This window comes from Hermetia illucens, chromosome 4 (genome assembly GCF_905115235.1).
Source record: "Hermetia illucens chromosome 4, iHerIll2.2.curated.20191125, whole genome shotgun sequence".
In the NCBI taxonomy this organism is placed as follows: Eukaryota; Metazoa; Arthropoda; class Insecta; order Diptera; family Stratiomyidae; genus Hermetia; species Hermetia illucens.
The window spans coordinates 55048332-55067330 of record NC_051852.1 but is presented as its reverse complement, the minus strand read 5'-3'; the positions used below and the strand labels follow the sequence as shown (position 1 = coordinate 55067330).

General features: G+C 40.9%; 1 protein-coding gene across 2 annotated transcripts; it reads left to right on the top strand.

The window, feature by feature from the left end:
* Positions 1 to 6919: 6919 nt before the first annotated feature.
* On the top strand, positions 6920 to 18357 carry LOC119654614 (esterase E4-like). Of its 2 annotated transcripts, XM_038060088.1 has the most exons (10): positions 6920 to 7022; positions 7242 to 7625; positions 7714 to 7854; positions 7910 to 8249; positions 8329 to 8531; positions 17241 to 17403; positions 17463 to 17641; positions 17698 to 17860; positions 17932 to 18058; positions 18116 to 18357. In XM_038060088.1, the coding sequence occupies exons 2-10, from the start codon at positions 7413 to 7415 to the stop codon at positions 18291 to 18293; spliced, it is 1707 nt and encodes a 568-aa protein (XP_037916016.1). In that variant the 5' UTR covers positions 6920 to 7022; positions 7242 to 7412; the 3' UTR covers positions 18294 to 18357. The 2 variants fall into 2 exon arrangements, with proteins under 2 accessions (XP_037916016.1, XP_037916015.1); XM_038060087.1 differs by lacking the exon at positions 6920 to 7022 and having other exon boundaries at positions 7196 to 7625.
* Positions 18358 to 18999: the final 642 nt, after the last annotated feature.

Sequence of the window (18999 nt, the reverse complement as noted above, 5' to 3'; positions counted from 1 at the left end):
ATGTATGCAGCTGCTGCTGTGCCAAGAATCGACACAGTTATCGTCAGATTGATTCGGAATCATATAGTGCGATCTGCTTCGCATGGTGAGAACCCTTGGGTTTCGCAGCCGTTCTACCCAAATGATGGGTATTTCGAGAAAACTCTCACGACAGGCTTCATTCCTCCCGAAGCGTTCGTGTATCTTGACAGGAATGGTCTAATTCTTGATTCTGTCGGTGATCCGGTTATGTATCATATACATAGACGGGCCACGGACAAAAGGATAGAATACCCCCTGAATTTGACAGTGGGGGCTCCGGGATTCGACTGGAGATACTCCAGAGCGAGAGCAATTGATATTAAGCGGGATGAAAAAGAGAAATCCTGGTATTGGTGGCTGCGGGATGCCGGTTAGCGGTGGCCGTGCTCAGTTCTGCCATCTGCTTTCTTTTGTAAATATGTACATATTTAACGGGTGCTGATTTTGTCTCCAGTTGTAACTTATAAATACATACGTTATTATTCTTTGTTTTTTTTGTATGGATGTTATTGTAAAAAAAAGAAAAAATGTGTAATATAAAATATATAATTATGATAGTTTTAAGAACAATAATTTAAGTTAAAAGTATTTCTTGAAGCGATCAAATATTTATTATTACTTTTATATTTCTTTATTTGCCACTAAGGCCAAGTGAATTCTGTCGGGTTTTTGACCATTTCCCGGCAACTTATTGTAAAATTAGATTTTTATTTCTTACTGTTCTCTCTGTCTGTAAATTGTTATTCGAAAACTTTGAGAGCCCACAGTGGCCATTAGATTTAAGTTATTTTTGTTATTTTAAAAGATTCGTTTTTTATTGTTCATTTTTCCAATCTATATACTATTGTTACCTATTTCTTAAAAAAAAAAATGATTTTAAAAACAAAAAAAAAATAAAAGAAGGCACACGATCTTTTGAGTTGTAAGTGTTCGATCCGCCGTTGCCATCACGGAAGAATTCAACGCAAGGTGTACCGAGTGGGGAAGCAAGGCTTATAATAACAGGGGGCTGATATCGTTGGATGCTTCATCTTTGCTGGACATAGTTCCCTCTAATATCGTAAGTACCTATACCTTCCGTAAAGTGGCGATAGATACAGTGGTAGATATTACCTTCGTAAGCAGTATGTTGATGAGGGACATTACCTGGCGATCATCAGGCTGTACTGTTTAGTGTAATGAAGGGTAGGAGAATGGGGCTCCCAAGAGACAAAAAGTCATGCCGCGGAGTTCAAAATTGTTTGACGCGGAAATGTTCCCTGATATATTTAAGGATAGTTCCACACCAACAGGTGCAGCGAGAGAAAAATCATTCCAAAAAACGTCAAAAAAAGTAGCTTTTGTAGTCGTGGAATTGGTGCTCATTCATATTTTGACTGAGGAGATGTGAAGATTATACAACTGGAAATCACGCTGACGGCGGAAGAGAGAACGCGCACAATCAGGGTATGGCGGGAACCCGCTCCGCACTTGGAGTTGCTTCTAAAGCAAGTCGACAAATGTCTTTAGTTTGGAGTGTGAAAGTTAGCGAGTCGAAGTGGGTGCAAATAACAGTTTGCGAAAAGGAAATTGTCCTCAAGTGAAGATCAACAATATTGCTGTATCCCAATCGGAACACGTTAACTTGGGGACACACGTTGGATAAGACACATAGAGGCGAAAAGTCAACAACTCAAATTTAACTTCAAAAACTATTTGTTCTTCACAAAAAAACACCGTTCTCTTCAATTGTAAGTTGTTGATCTACAAATCGATGTTAGTACATGGAAGCGTGCCAAGAAAAAAATTTGTAAACCACCATGCACAAGAAAACATTTTTTAAAAAATGGAACGAACTATATGCTTTTATCGCTTGCTTGGAACTGTTTGGAGTTAATAACGAAGGAAGGAAGGTGACTTTTTACCGAAGGCACTTCCAATCAAGCAATTAGCCTTGTTATGGGACAATACTGTAGGACAGAGCAAGAACAATGCAGTCATACAGTACCTAGCAAGGCGTGTTCACATGAAATACCATACAATGGAAACGTTTCCTTAAATTTTTTTTAATGAGGTACGCTAAGTTCACTCCTGATCAAGCAAAAGTATGCACGGAGGAGTATAGGCACTTTCCAAAGTCTCGTCAACTGTTGACGGGGTTCCATCATTTTTCATGGACGAATGGGGATATCGGCGTTCACTGCAATGAATTCGTGGATTCTACAGAGCAGGTGTACAATATTTTACAGACAGTACCAGAACCTGCACTGATTCCCCAACAAGTTCATCCAGAAGCATTATCCCTCCAACGATTGTGATATATATTTAAATTAATCTGACCACTCTGATCTAATCCAGAAAAGAAGATGCATTCCTCAAGCAACCGAAAACTGCGCTTCCGCAACAAACAGCCAAACGGGCATCGAGAGCCAGCCAAAGAACCTAATAATGGTTTATTCCTATTGTTTTTGAAATACAAGTTGGTATTTTTTATACAAATTACACGTCACCAAAAATTTGTTCACCCTTGCGAAGATACGGCATTTGACAGATGGAGCCTTGTAGGTATGAAAACTGTCAACACCTGAAAATCGATATTTTAGGCATGTGAGCCCTTTCTTCCGAGCCGCTCACATGTAAAAAAAATTATGCTTAAACACAAAACGTCCAGTATCGACATGGAATTATGTAGTTTTTAAATTCAAAATGTATTTGAAACTTTCAATGAATGGTTGGACTCAAATAATAAATACTTATTTAAAAAAAATAATAAGAATCTCTTTTTCACTGTGATAAAATTTGCGTTTGTCAAAGTGTAAACTTTAAAGAAAAACTCGGCCATTGTTTTAACAAAATGTTTACTTTTTCAAGTGTAACATTTTTATTTTTTTAAATTTTTTATGGTTCCAATAGCTGAGTGGTTAGAGCACAAGGCTGTCATATGGAAGGTCGCGGTCCAAATCTCACTGGTGGCAGTGGGATTTGTATCGTGATTTAACGTCGGATACCAGTAGATTCAATGAGAATGAATGAGTACCTGAGTCAAATCAGGGTAATAATTCGAGCGAGCGCAATGCTGACCACATTGCATCCTACAGTGTACTACTGTAGTAAATCGTTACAGTCTTGAATGAAGTGCTCTAACACACTTCCAATATGTATTGTTGGCAACGATTATTATTTCCGAGTTGTCACAATCCCGGCAGATGCGGGATTTTACTTAATACTAGCACTAAGTGCCAAGCATTTAGGCTCGGACGATCCTACCTACTTAAAAACTAAAGGGGCACTAGTGGTGATGGCCGGTGGTAGGTCAATGGGAGAATCCGTCGAGAACTCCCCGCAACATCGAGCACATATGCAGAATGGTGTACTTCTGCATGGTTTGAACCAGACTGTGCGAAAGTCCCAGGACATCAAGGGAAGCCATGAGGGATTTAGGTATAATACCTGTAGCTGACAATATTATGGGAAATACAACCACCCGCTCGAGACGCCAAATTTCTTTGATTTCCCTAGCCAATGGCTCATAGTTCACTTTCTTTTCCACGTACTTGCGTTCGATGTTGCTATTATGGGGGTAGCAACATCAATAATATACATGGAGCGTCTTGTCAACTAACAGTACGTCAGGCTTGTTATGGAGAGTATGGCGATCAGTCAGAACTCGCCGGTCCCAATACATGCTATAAGCAAAAATACCAAGTACTGCTTGCGGCTCATATCGGTAAACCGGACATGTTCCCGTGATCAGCCCATGCTTGTATGCAAAGTTTTGATGGATAACCTTACATACAGCATTATGCCTGGTTATGTATTGCACCGGTGCCATAACAGTACAGCCAGAAATGAGATGGTCCAAGCGCACAGTGAGTCGACTTGGCAATGATGTTGTGTCGCCACGTCAACCACGCCCCTACCTCCGATGTCACGAGGCAGGCTCATCCGCTCCACGGCAGAGTTTGGATGATGCATTCGGAATTTGGACATAGTTGCCCGTATCCGCCACTGGACGCTTTTCAGATCGGTCTTCGTCTACGGCAATATTCCGAATGTATAAACTAGTGAAGGGGTCCCGGAGAGATGCGATTTCAGTACCAGCTTTACACCTCGCAGGAATTCGGACAGCAGAGCATCCTTCAGATTACCAACTGGACCATGGGTTCCTTGCAGAATTCCTAAGTACTTGTAGAAATCTGTCTCGGTCATAGCTTCGATGTGGAGGTCACCAATGCTATATCCGACATGCGGCTCGTGATGACCTTTGCGGATGCCTTGGATTCGGCACTTCTATAATCCAAACTCCATCACGACTGAAGATGTCTATTATTCGCAAAAAACTTCTAAGATGGTCGTCAGTACCAGCATACAGCTTGATGTCATCTAAGCACATCAAGTGTGCTAGTTCGCACCTAGCACGTAGACCATATTTAATTACAAAACCATGCCTCTAGCCACCCTTCCCCTTCGCCAAAAACTTTATTAATTTCGGATTGCGCTACAGATGTAGCACATCCATCATCCAGGTATGCGGAACGCTATCGAAAGCCTTGGCATAATCCATATAGCAACTTAAGAGGTTTGCTTGGCCTCTAGTTGCTTGTTCTACAACTACCGAGTCGATAATGCGGCAGCCATTCTGCTCCTCGGACAGAATGTTGTTGGTCTCGAGGTACGCATCGACCCTTCCACTAATAATGGACATAATGAATTTGGAGAGGATTGGTAAGCAAGCAATTGGTCTTCTGTCTGCAGGGTCAGCACCGTGTCCTTCTTAGGGATAAGGTAGGTAATCCACGCAGTAAGGAAGGATGCACTCAGCATGCTGGGTGGGTAACCCCCAAAGTGCACCCCAATACTCTTTCGCTTCCGTCATCGAAAACTGTACAGTCTGGACGCTCTGTTGGGATTCGTTCCGAAAAAGCTCCGCTGGTTCCTCACGTATATTGCATTCTGGACACGTTTGGAATGACTTTCGCCTACCGTCGTAACCGACTGCATATGACAGAAAGTTTCTGCTTTAGTGTGTCCAAAATTACAACTACGGGTGTCTCACTGGGGATGGCATAAATTCAGTTCTCTGCACTTAATTTCTCACCCGTCTGCTGGCATTGCTAGTACTAATCTGAAGTCCAGCAATATTCTGCCTTGTTGAGTCCCCAAGACGTTCCAGACGAATTTTCCATATTGGATCTCTTTGGTCACTCAATCTGATAGCCGTAACGTGATTGTAATTACAGTAGCGACACATCAGCACACAATCGAGATTCAATCTCATCATTGATTTGAGATAGAATTCTCTGCTGGAGATGCATAGAGCCTGGAATACCCTGGTATATGCAAACGTTGATTTCTTGAGTCCCCTTCATCCGCTGCCTACGTGAACCACGTGAACCTGAGATTGTGGCGAATTAGGTGCAACAGGCGGAGCTATGCTCTTGGTCGTCGTGGCGCCTAGACGTACCGCCCCACGACTAGCGGTTTCGACGCCGTGCTGTCCATTGCGGAAGCCCGACCCAGTCCCAAGTCAGACGACTCCCGCCGGTTATCCGTACCTGACCGCAAGTTTCTCCCTCTTCTCATTAAGTGGATTTTATACCTAATTGTCAGGTGTAGAGATAGCTTCCTCAGTGAGTAATCTGCAAGACTGGAAAGTTCCTGCACTTTCGTATCCCTCGTATCCCTCCTCCTTCCACAACCGGACTTGGGACCGACTACGGCCGGATATACATGTACATAAGCGTGTATAGCGCAGTAACGTGTTACAAATACCTATAACTTGGAACCTAAGGCTCCGGCTGCATTATGAGATTTGGCGAGAATATTTGTGAGATAATGTGTTCATGAATATAAACAAGTCGGGAAACCGGAAGCTGGACGCTTCAGGTACGAAAGGTTTTGTGTATTTCTTTGCACGTAGCAGGTAATATATGCATATATTATGTGAGAATATCCACTTTCGGATGACATTGACATTCATAGTCTTGAATTTACATGGAAGTGACAACTTTGACGTATTATAACTTTGTTAGTAATAGCGGTATTTCGACCAAACTTGGTGAGATCGTGCTCTATGTTATACCCTATAGTATTGCTAACGTGAACTTAAGGGGGGTTTTGCAGCCAATTACTAAAAATTATGGTAATATACTATTATTAACTTTATTTGTACAGATATCAGTATGGAAGGTATTTCGGAGCCTAGGCACCATATAGTGGCAGCCTCCTGATTTTTTTCAGATTTTTCGGTATGTTAGTTTCTGAGAATGGCCCCCTTAAAGGAATGGTCACTTTCAACCCCCCGCACTCCCCACCTTTCTAACAAATCTCAAAACTAAGACCGGCTTCGAAAAGTACTAATCGAGACCTTTAATTTGATACCCCACATGAGTATATTTGATGAAAAAAAAATTTACACCCCCCATTTGCATGTATGGGGACCCCCCCTTAAATTCAACTTAAAAGGATGTAACTCACTGTATGCGTGAGCGTTCACAGTTCCCACCTTTCTACCAAATTTGGTGTCAATCGCTATAACCGTTTCCGAGAAAAATGCGTGTGACGGACAGACAGACAGACAGACAGACGGTAAACCGATTTTAATAAGGTTTTGTGTTTACACAAAACCTTAAAAATCGATCACAACTGCATATAACCCCTTAATGGGACTGTGCTTCAATTTCATTAACTTATTAGTGAAAAATCTTCACTTTGAGAAGAACATCTCTTTTCTTTATATAACAAATAAAATGCATGAAAGCTATTTACATCGCCCAGAAAACTGAAAAAGAACAGAAAACATATTTACTTCCCAAAATAGCTAGCAATGCAGCACATTAATGCAACACCCATTACTCTCCGTCTAGGTAGAAACCAGTTTTGCAGATTTGTAGATTTTAGAATTTAGATGATTCTGAAGTAGCGAAAGAGTTCACAAATGTTATCACACAAGCAAGTCTAGCTGTTGAAAAAATACTTCACATTAGGTCATAACGTTATATTTGCTTAATATCTGAATTGAGGTGAGGTGAACAAAATTTAATAGAACAGTTATCGACTTATCACAACCTTCCCAATAATATCAATAACAACTTTTATTGTTGAAAACTGAAAAGTAGTTCAGCATCTTCTGTTCTACCTATGTACACACTGCTTTTGTGGCAGTTTATATATTTTTATTAAACCTCTGGAGTTCACATTCACTCTGACAACTTCGACTGGAATGTAAATAATATTTGCAGGGAACACTGCATTATTGGAAATTCTCTGGCTGGTATCATTTTAACTCTATTAGTGTAGTGATAGCACCTAAAGCTTCCAATCGTAACGAACAAGAAAGGTGTGCTGGAGACAGTGGACATCAGTATTCAAATCCACACGGTCATCGCTTAGTATTTAAAAAAGTTTAAGAAATGTTTGTTCTGTTTAATTTCGTTTTACTGTTAACTGTGTTCAAGTTGAATAATGTTTTGGATTGTGAGGGTGTGAGATTGGTTCCGAAAACGAGATTACCCCATGGCGGAATCCTCGTTGGATCTTATATAGACACCGCGAATGGAAATCAAATTAGAGCATTCAGAGGCATTCCGTACGCTAAACCGCCTGTGGGACATTTAAGATTCAGAGTAAGAAGATTACAGTTACTAATATTTTTGTCTAATATTTGTGGTTAATTCAATATATCTAATATCCAAAACTGTGCAACATTTTTAGCGTCCAAAACCAGCAGAAACATGGACTGGTGAGAGGCTCGCGAACAGTGATGGAAACGCTTGCCTGTCCCAAAACATCTTTGAACGAGATTTCAGAACAGTGGGCGACGAGGATTGTCTATATCTTAATGTGTACACACCTGTAATAAGTTGCATTTGGAGTATATAATATCAAAATTGATATAAATCCATTTCAGAAGCAAACTAATCGGGAACCGCTCTCAGTCATGGTTTGGTTCCATGGTGGTGGATATCTCTCAGGCACTGGAAATTCAGACCTATATGGACCTGAACGATTGTTAGACCATAACATCGTTCTGGTTTCCGGGAATTATAGACTTGGCGTGTTAGGCTTTCTCAGTACCGGAACTAAAGATTGCCCTGGAAATAATGGATTGAAAGATCAGGTAATGATACTGAAATGGGTAGAGGAAAATATTGCAGCTTTCGGAGGGAATCCAAACGATGTGACTATATTTGGACAAAGCTCAGGAGGCGCAAGTGTTGGGCTTCATATGTTTTCGCATCTGTCTAAAGGTGAGTTGCTTTTGTATTATTTGAAACGTTTAATCTTTCTTTCAATTTTCAATCTCACTTTGCGATTTCATTGTTGCAGGACTATTCCATAAATCTATACTACAGTCTGGAACAAATTTTAATGTATGGGCAGTTGGAGAAGAATCTGTTATACTTGAACGAACAAAAAAAATTGGAAGACTGCTAGATTGTTCTAAACGAGGCGATAATTGGAAACCATTTATTGACTGTCTTCGTACGAAGCCAGCTGTCGAAGTTGCGTCAACTATTCTTGAGCTATTTGTAAGTATATCAAAATTTCTCCCTTTTAGTAACAGGGTAGGAAGAATGTGTAGATTTTACGTATGAGATGATCCTGGGTGATTGTACTGGTATTTCCGAACTCTTCCTTCCTTAGCTTATCTCGTGATATTCATTTCTATAGACCAGGGAACGCAGACTATTGGCTATTTGAGCTTCACACCACGAACGAAGTATATATTGCTAGCTCCTTGATAATAGCCCTAGCTTGCCATAAAACTGAACAATCTGAGGACGCATGCAAATTGGGATGACAGAAGAAGAGCTAGCTATAGAGGAAGGGAGAAATTGGCTGGTTCGGCCGGGAAATTCGAAGAGGAAGGAATATAAGAATGACAGTAGTTAACCCAGCAGTTTGACCCAAAATATAATTTTCACATGTTTCGTAAATAATATTCACCGCCTTTGCGAAGGAGTACTAGTGAGAATGTTTACATTGTTGTGAATATACCCCATATGGAGCACAGCGCGGCCACTAAGCACAACAATGAGGCGTTGCAGGTTCGATAATTCAGATCCTTCTAGGTCTTAAAGAAAAACCTACATACTACAAATAGAACAAAACAGCGAAACTTGATCTAGCTCTATTAATTTATCTCGTGATTTCAATTGCAGTGGCACCGACAAGAGACAATGCTACCAAAATAGACAATTTGGTCAAGGCATTCGATGTCCTGCCAGCTAATGTAAATAGCGAGAGTGCGATGATCGGGCAGACTGAGAACTTTCATTTTGTTGGTGCTTAATTTCGAGCCAACTCCGCTTACCTTCCTTTCCAAATCGATAAAAGAACAAACATATGTCGGCAGCATAGCCAAGGTGTTTGAGGAAAGGGGTCATCGTCCATTCAACTTCTCCACGTCCTCCGGACAAGGTAGCATAAAGTATGCCACCGAAAACAAGAAGGAATAGTATAATAATAATAATCGTTGGCGCAACAATCCATGTTGGATCAGGGCCTTGAAGTGTGTTAGAGCACTTCATTCAAGACCGTACCGGTACACTAGGAGGCAATGTGGTCAGCATTGCGCTCGCCCGAGATTATTACCCTGATTTGACTCAGGTACTCATTCATAGCTGAGTCGACTGGTGTCCGACGTCAAATCACGATACAAATTCCACTGCCACCAGTGAGATTTGAACCGCAACCTTCCGTACGATAGCCTTGCGCTCTACCCACTCAGCTATCCGGAGCAGGAATAGTATCCGCGAAAAAATCTAACCTTGTCGTACTTCACTATGAAATTTTACTTCGATGTAGCACATGACATTTTGTGCATTAGATGTTGCTCCGATAATAGTTGTTAGCTTCTTCGGAATGCCCCTCCTGCGTGGAGCAAATACACTCTCTATTTATGCTTAGTATCGAAAGCATTCTCAAAATCTATGAAGCGGAAATCTGAGTTGCATGCACCGCTACAAAGTCATCAAAAGAGTGTTGATGAGGAGGAGGATCTATGAAGAAATTATCTGCGTCTCTGTCACTCAAAGTTTTTAGATGTTTGTATTATGTTATTGATAATTTTACCTGTCATCTTTGCGACTTTGCGGTGACTAGAAGCAGCAAAGGTCCATCGCATACGGCACGGAAGACTGATATCTTTCTTCGAAACCTTCACAGTCACCCCCTTCTACTATTCAGTGGGAAAGATTTCCAATTTCCGGATTCGGAATTTCCGTGAAGGTGGAAGGAAGGAGTTACAAGGTGGTCCCATTTGGGTTCGTTGATGGCGATTTCCTATTAAACTATTCATTCAACAACTTTTTTTAACTAAGAAAATATTGAAGCTTAAAAAAGGTATATGTATAATCCACCAGGGATGCCCGGGTATACGCAATTTATGTTATTTATGTATTATATCATAAAACAAATCTGTTTCTAGACAAAAAAGATAAATAGATATTACATTAATAACATATTGATTTCTAGTCGTTTATAAAGTGTATACATATGTAAGTACATTGATTATATTATAATAATAACTACATTTCACATCATCATCGTTACGAAAACAAATATACAACTTTCGAAATTTACCCAATAACCAAAAAATAATGGGACTATTATATTGTGGCATGATTGAATTCTAAACGTTTAGTAATTTTTGAGGCATGGTATGTTCTCTTAACTTTCGATCCCTAATTTGTGGTCAAAGGGTAGTATAGGTCCCAGGCCAAAACGTGGATTGGTACCCACGATGGAGCATCAAACGTTTCCAAAGCAGCCAGGTGTTGACCCCTCCGAGCTCTTTGTTAATGAAAAGCTGATGACGGAAAAGGATGAAGGCGAATCTGTAATTGTACCAACTGGTCCTCCAGGTTGAAAGTTGGGTAGGGCTGACAACCCTACACGGATAATCAACATTACGAAGCCACGGACAGCATGGACTCTACAATGACGAAACTCACAACGACAACGGCATTACCGAATGCCGCTCAGCAGCTAGTCGATACCCTGTCCCAATATAAGGCCGATGTAACAGCGCTGCAAGAGATACCCTGCACAGGAACCGGTTTCCTGGAAAACGGTCGCTACACCTTGTATTATAGTGGCAATCCAGTAAACCATATGTTTCCTAGTCAGCCAAAAAATGAAACCGGCTGTTATTGGCTTTGAAAATATAAGCGAAAGGCCATGCATTCTACGTTTGCGAGGCAAATTTAAAAATATAAATCTCATAAAAGTTCATGCCAATAGAACTAACCCTCGGGGGGATTTTAACAGGAACGGACGGAGCCTGTATTCAGGCGATACGTTGGCCCCCATAGCTTACACCAAAATACAAATGATTATCCAATTAGGAAGGTGACACGAAAAGACGGGACTATTTTCAACCAAATTGACCACGTGCTGGTCAGACTCCGCTATCCCTCAGACTCGATGAATGTCAAAACATATAGGGGGATCAATATAGACTGGGATCACTATCTCGTTGGCATAGTGCTCCAAGCTCGAATAACAACACAATTGGGTGAGAGTGAACACTGAAGCCATCCATACCACAGCCCTCTGTAATAGCTATAAGGGGGGAATGGATGCCGCAATAACCGCAGTCAACAGAGATCCTGGAGATGAAGCATTAAGAAATGATCTTCACAATCATCTGAAGAACATTATCATTGATACGGATACAAATATGTCTGTCAACTTGAAAAGTACAGGGAGCAACCGCACCAGGCGCGGAAGTTTTACCAACAAGTGAGCAGGATGAAGCCTTACACACCTCGATGCTCATCCTGCCGAAACAAAGAAGGAAATCTGATTTCCGAAAGAATGTGCATATTGGAGCCATACATTGATGAACTGCTAAACAACCAGAACATCGGCGAGTTGGAGGTCCCGCCAACTGAAGACGACGGACAAATACTGGCACCACCAAGTATAGAAGAAACAGTCCAGGCAATTCATCGGCTTAAAAAACATAAATCGCCAGGAGCCGATGGAATTTCAGCCGAATTGGTTAAATATGGAGGCGACCAATTACCAGTGGTTCAGGCAAATCAGCAACAGATCCGATTTTCTCTGTGCGGCAAGTGATAGAAAAGTTGTTGGACATCAAGTGCACCATCTTCCCATCGACTTTAAAGCCACCTAGGATAATATAGCCAGGGTAAAACTGTACACGGTCATGAGGGAATTCGGTACCCCAACGAAATTGATATGATTGATTAGGTTGACCCTGAATAATGTGCGAGGCCAGATAAAAGCAGCAGGATCACTCTCAAGACCATTCGACATCAACAACGGTCTACGACAAGGGGATCATGCATCATGATCATGGAAAAAGTGATCCGTGGTGTTGAGGTAAATGTGAGGGGTACGATCCTCTTTAAGTCCACACAACTACTGGCCCATGGTGACGATATCGACATCAAGCGGGCGAACGACTACCCGTTCGTCGTTTATTAGAGAACTTCACTCACATTTGTTGCATGGTATTGGCATCGGTTTTAGATTCATCATAAAACACAGTTAATCAGTTAAGCATCGTCACCAAAAGTAAATCCTTTAGACTCAGATTACTACATTAAATATTTTGTTTTATATGTGCTACTTCAAAAATTCAGTCTTTTGAGGTCTGAGAACATGGAAAAGCCGCTGGAGCAGATCTGGAGAATTCGAATCCCAATTAACGCTATTTTGTCATCGATTTCGTTGATTTGTGACACTGTGTATTGTCTTGATGAAACAGCACTTTCTTTTTTTTCAAATGCGGCCGTTTTTCCGCGATTTCATCCTTCAAGCGCTGCAAACGCTATATAATAGCTGCTGTTGATAGATTTTCCCTTCTCAAGATAATCGATGAACATTATACCATCACCGAAATACTGATGCGATATCCCCATCAGCCGGCTTTTGCGGTTTTGTACGCTTTGGAGTTGGTTCATCACGTGCAGTCCCCTCAGATGATGATCGCTTTGATTCTAGTGTGCAATAATGGAGCATGTTTCGTCCATTCTCACCCATCGACAAATAAATTCGGGTTTTTTTATAGAGGAAAAGCTTCATACACTACTCAGAATCGAAAACTCGTTGTTGTTTCTGGTCGATTGTGAGTTCGCTCGGTATCCACTTTGAACAGAGCTTTCTCATACCCAAACATTCATACACGACGTGTCCAACACGTTCCTCGGAAATCTTTAGAGCCGCTATTTCGATCAACTTCACTTTGCGGTCATTCAAAATTATTTTGTGGATTTTTCTTATGTTTTCGTTGCTAGCAGCCTTTTGGAGCGTCCACTGCGTGCATCGCCCTCGATGTTTATTTCACCTCGTTTAAATTTAGCAAACCACTTCTCAACGGCTAATTTTCCTGATACAAAGTCCAAAGAATGGTTATCAAGCCAAGCCTTGGCTCCAACAGTATTTTTTTTATCCATTTTCTTCAAATAACAAAAGTTGCTTCACTCAAAATGGTCTATACCACAAACTAATAGTCCGACAGCTGCCAAATTTCTACAGGTGCGTTTTGAAGGTGGGAGTTCATTAACAATCATATAGATTCAATACTAGTGGCGCTATCTTTTTGTAAGCCTACGATAAGCCAACCTGGTGTACATTCGTTCCAAAACTTTTCCAGAATGTTTTTTAGATATCAAAGAATATAGAGACCCTTCTTTTTACTTATCTTTTGAATTCAAGGAATCCTACCTTACCTGGGTATTATACCTGATTTAGGATTACAAGCATCACAATTGCATATAAAAAAAAAGTCAAGTATTGTTATATTCACCTCGAATAACTTGGTGAATTATAACATAGTCAATATCTATCTAACACATGAACTTATTTTAAGCTATGGTACTATATTACTTATAAAACTGTGCATGGGTAGACGGGTGGTAAACAACGTAGACTTTGTTTAGTGATAACACAAGCGTTAAGCAGCTCGTCGTTGTGGTTGAGAATCGACCGTTACCGCTCCTCACAGGACACAAAAAGGTTTGCCACCACTTGCCAGTTTTTTCGTGATATGGTATGGACATCGTTATTACTGGCTTAAGCCTTTGCTTCCCTAACTAGCACAATAACAAACTCGCTTTTATGACAATGTACTTCGCACAACTTCCTTCGAAACTGGGGCCCAAACACATCACATTCGTAGCGGTAACAAGAGCCTTCAGTTTCCTATGTTCGTGGATCCGTTTGCAAGTCCAGGTTTATAGACCGAATGAATATGCAACCGAACATCACATCCAGGAGACAACTGCTAAATCTACTGCTGATCGCGATGTGATTGATCTGATCAGATGTACTTTGGCGGTGAGTTGAAACCGAATTGACCAATGACGAGGCTGTTGAAGCTGCTGAAATCCAAAAACTTCTCGCCAGTATCGTTACGACCGTGTTTCCCCATTCCATATCTGAGCAAGGTGTTGTCTCATCTTGACATTTGGACCACGTAGTGGAAGCAACAAGCATCAATTCGACACCAAATTCACGCTTACTTCCGGCGGGCTTGCAAGATTACAATAACACAGTGCCGCAGGAGGGAGAAAAGTGTTCCCAAAGTCCCATCATCTTACCTCACTAAACTCCTGAGTGCTGCTGAAATTTTCGCTGAAGTTAGATTGAATATGCTTTCCGAGGAGCCTCGATACTGTCCTCGAAAAGCATTCCCAGATTCAAGAAGCCAATCATAAACAGTTGACCAAACCAAAAGTTCGTAGCTACATATTTCTGATTCATAAGGGGTTCAAGAATTGCATGTTATCACCCCAAAATCACTATACCTTTTGGCTTCGTTTTACAATAACCAGGGAATACTTGGATTCTCAACCACCAAAAAATAAAGTTAGTCTGGGAGGAATTGATCACACTTATTCTTTGAGCCACCGAAGTGTCTCACGGACATAATAACTGTTAAGCCTATTTATAGAAGACGCAAATGCGGTATCACACTGTTGCTGTTTGGTATATCAGGGCACGCACTCATAGCCAAGATGGTGATCAAGGAGCATAACAATTATGCAGCGCTACACACTAACGAAAATTTCCGACACAGAAAAGGGGAAGCTTTTTATGACTAACTATACGCATCAATTTCAATTTCGTCGTGGTTTTCCATGCTCTTCACTAAAGTAAAAATAAAAAGATGCTAGTTGATTTTTTTCCTTAAAAGCGGGATATGTTATTTTATTGCTAAATACGTATTGGCGGCAACAGTTGGACTCTTCCTCAGTACATAACCAATTATTTAACTGATGAGGCTCTTTAAAGTTGGACCCTGATACCTGTTCAGCCCCTGCCCCAGCCACTACAGAGCTACTCTTCCATTAATTCATAAATCGCTGAGTTAAAGAAGGTGATGGTCGTTAAGTTTCCGAAAAAGGATATCTATCTTGAATACGACAACCAGAGGGAAATTTCCGTTTTTCTTGCCGCTGCGAAAACAATACATTGAAGAATACTTATCCATTGAAAGCAGGCAGGATTGCCCAAATTAATAACTTATGATCATTTTGGAGTGTGCGGAGTTCACATCTCCGCTTCACCTGCCATACATCAATTTCGGGAAGCTTTCGACAGTGTTTCTAAAATGCTTTATGCAGGGGGGGGGGGGGTGATTGATGGCATTTCAAAGAGGCTAGCATTAGCCATTCAGGTATTATCGCACGTGCGGCATTGACGTAAAACTTCAGAGGAATTTGAAGTCCAAAGTGGAGTGCGACAGTCTTATTGATAATCTTCTTCATCCTACCGTGTGCGGAGAAAGTGAAGGGCTTCAACGCATCATCACAGCTTTCCTCAAACACCTCGACTACACTAATGGCATCTATTTGCTTTCTTACCGATGCATAGACTTTGGAACTGGAAAGGAAAGCTAACAGTGTCGAACTGAACATTAATACTAACTAAACCTTGGGTCTCAATATGACCTGTCATCGCAATCTTTCTATTTACATTAACGGAGGTAACATCGATCGCATCGAACAGTTTGTGTATCTGGGTAGGTTTGTTTTTGCCGCCAACTGCATCGAACTTGAAGTGGCTTGACATGTTAACAGAGCTAAAGCCGCTTTCGCTGTTTTGCCAAAATCTCGAAATGTAAATATCAACATCAAGTTGAGACTGCACCTCGCAAAGTACATGCAAAGTGGCCACCGCAGTGACTCGAAAGCTTCAAGCCTTTGTCAGCATTTCCCTGCGTCGCGCCATCAGGGTATTCTGGCAGAACGTAAAGGCTGAATTTGAATGGAATGGATGAATTTGAATGTTGGACTCCCGTAAGCGGACTATTAACTAGAAGTATCCTGAAATCGTTTGAGATGAAGTCCTCAAATCAGGAAATGCCTTTCATTAACTGGAGGTGAAAAGAAAAAGGAAAGGAAAGACATCAGTTGTGGAATGCCACTTTATTCAGGTTGGGTTAACAATTTCTTAATGCAGTTCTCCGTTCTCTGATAGTATTGCGCCGAGATACTTAAATGGCTCAGTTCTGGACAGCTCACTGCCACTGGCAGTGATTGTGCCTCCTTCATGGCGATCGGTCGATAAAAATTCAGTTTTATCCAGATTCAGTTGGAGACCATGTTGCATGAGACAATAATTTGATTTTTGGACTATTTGGGCGAGATAATTTTTGTTATGAGACGCCAGGAAAATATCATCCGCATAGAGGCACTGGACGTTGAATGTCGCGGGTGACAATGCCATAACAAGAACAAAGAAGAGTCGTGAAAGCGTGCTTCCTAGAAGAACATTGTCAGAGACACGAAGCTATTTTGATTCACCCGCCGCACTTCCAACTTTATTTTTCGGATCGCTATATTGAACCACCGCACGTGTTCTTCTGGTGTTGTCGTAGAGCATATCAGATTAGTTTCTGTGGCGCACGGTCAAGGCTTTTTTCAAATCCTGAAATGCAATGTAAGGAGGCCATGTTTTTCACGGTATTTCTCCATGAGGAACCAGGGTGTATTACGTCAGTAGTGCGCAGCTTTTGAAAAACCCGGCTCAATTCGCGGTTATTTGAACGATTTCGCGAATGTCGGATTCGCACTGACTAGACCAAAAGGCATTATGCCAGATCAGCGATCGTCCATTTCCCCATCGCGCACTTGAAAGACAAACGGGGTCGTATTAGTAACTGATCAACCCAGAATGATTCTAGACAACAAGTAAAGTAGGGCACCTCAACCCGACATGACTGCAAAATTCTAAACGGATATCAATAAATTTTATTTCAGGAATATGACATCGATCCTGCAGACGTTTTACCACCAGTAGTTGAACCTGACTCTAAACGAGCTTTCCTAACGAAGCATCCGTACGAATTCGAAATTGCACCAAGCGCCAACGTCCCCGTGGTGGTAGGCATTTTAAGTGAAGATGGAGCAATGAAATCAGGACGTAAAGATTTAAATTGAAATAGATCAAAAACAAATTAATTGCCCAATTCCCTTTCTTAGCTTTGCTCAACCTCAGAAAAAGAGATTTTACCAAAAGATTTAGGAAAGCTCTTCCAATAATCTTATTTTATGACCATAAACCCGAGTACATCCGAAACGGAATCACAGATCGAATCGATGAATTTTATTTCCAGAGAAAACACAATTGGTCCAAGGAAAACCATTACAATTTGACCAATGTAAGGGAGTATTATGCACAGCTGGAAAATATTAAAATTGAATCGAACTATTTTAGCTCTTTACAGATGCGTGGTTCGGATGGGGTATGGATAAATTTTTGCGGAACAGATTCGACACTGCTGCTTACACAGAAGTTGGACCAACGTACGTATATTTATTTGACCATCGAGGGCCAATGTCAGTGAGTGTATATTTACAAGCAGGACCCGAGTATTATGGTATGATTTTTAATTGATCATAAACTGGAAAAGTTTTCAAATTTGGGTCCAATTATATTCATCAAATCTAGGAGTTTGTCACCTTGATGAATTGCTATATTTGTTTTTCTTCAAATCGCTTAATATCCAAGGAGACAGCAATGACGATAAAATGAAATGGGCGCTGCCGTATATGTGGACAAACTTTGCAAAAACAGGGTGATTTTTTTTTCTGGTGTGCCGTGAGAGAATAATTAATAAAACATTTCCATTTAGGAATCCAACTCCTAGAACTTCAGAAATTTCCAAATGGATACCGGCGAATCAGTTCCCTTTGAATTACGCGCATATTGGACGGAAAACACTTTGGGACTGGACAATCCTGTCCAATGAAGTAGGTTTTCGTGAAGAACGAATGCAGTTTTGGAGAGACATGGAAGAGATTTTTCATTGACACATGCAGCAGCAAATTAAGTAAGAAATGAAAATCAAAATACAGATTGCTTTAAATAAATGAAGTAAGGAACTGAGTTTTGATTGCTCCCAGAGAATGGAATGTTTTTGGAAGTTATAATTTCTGTTCTTGGGTAATTTCTTGATGAATCCTCAGCGAAAAGTGAAGACAAGCTAGTAACCCGTTGAGACCTACACTCGATGTAATAGGTAATGGCGAATTTTACAACATGTAAATGTTGGTCAAATTAACAGAATGTTAAACCCCTTTAATTTCTACTGGTAGTAAGGCTTACAAAGTTGCGGGACTGCCATTATATTTTTCTGGTCCAGAGCCATGGGATCGGTTCAACAAAAATTTTTGTAACGGGCCAGTAATGGAGGGCATAATCTTCTACGATGAAAAATTCACCAAACCGATAACCTGCGACTTGATATCAAATTTGTTAGAGGCAACCACGCTGGAATGATTTTGTGCCCAGGATCCAGCAGCGGACATCTTTCCAATTCCAAGTTAATTGTAAGAGACAAAGCACCATAATCTATGATTCTTTGTGTCTACCCCCAAGCAAGAACTTTGTAAGGATCTAGTAGCGTGGAATCAAGTAGTCTTGAATTGTATTTGTAGGAGATACAGCAAATGTATTCCTGGAGGAGAATTTGATTTCATCAGTTTCGTTGGTCTCATTACTACATAGGTAGTATCT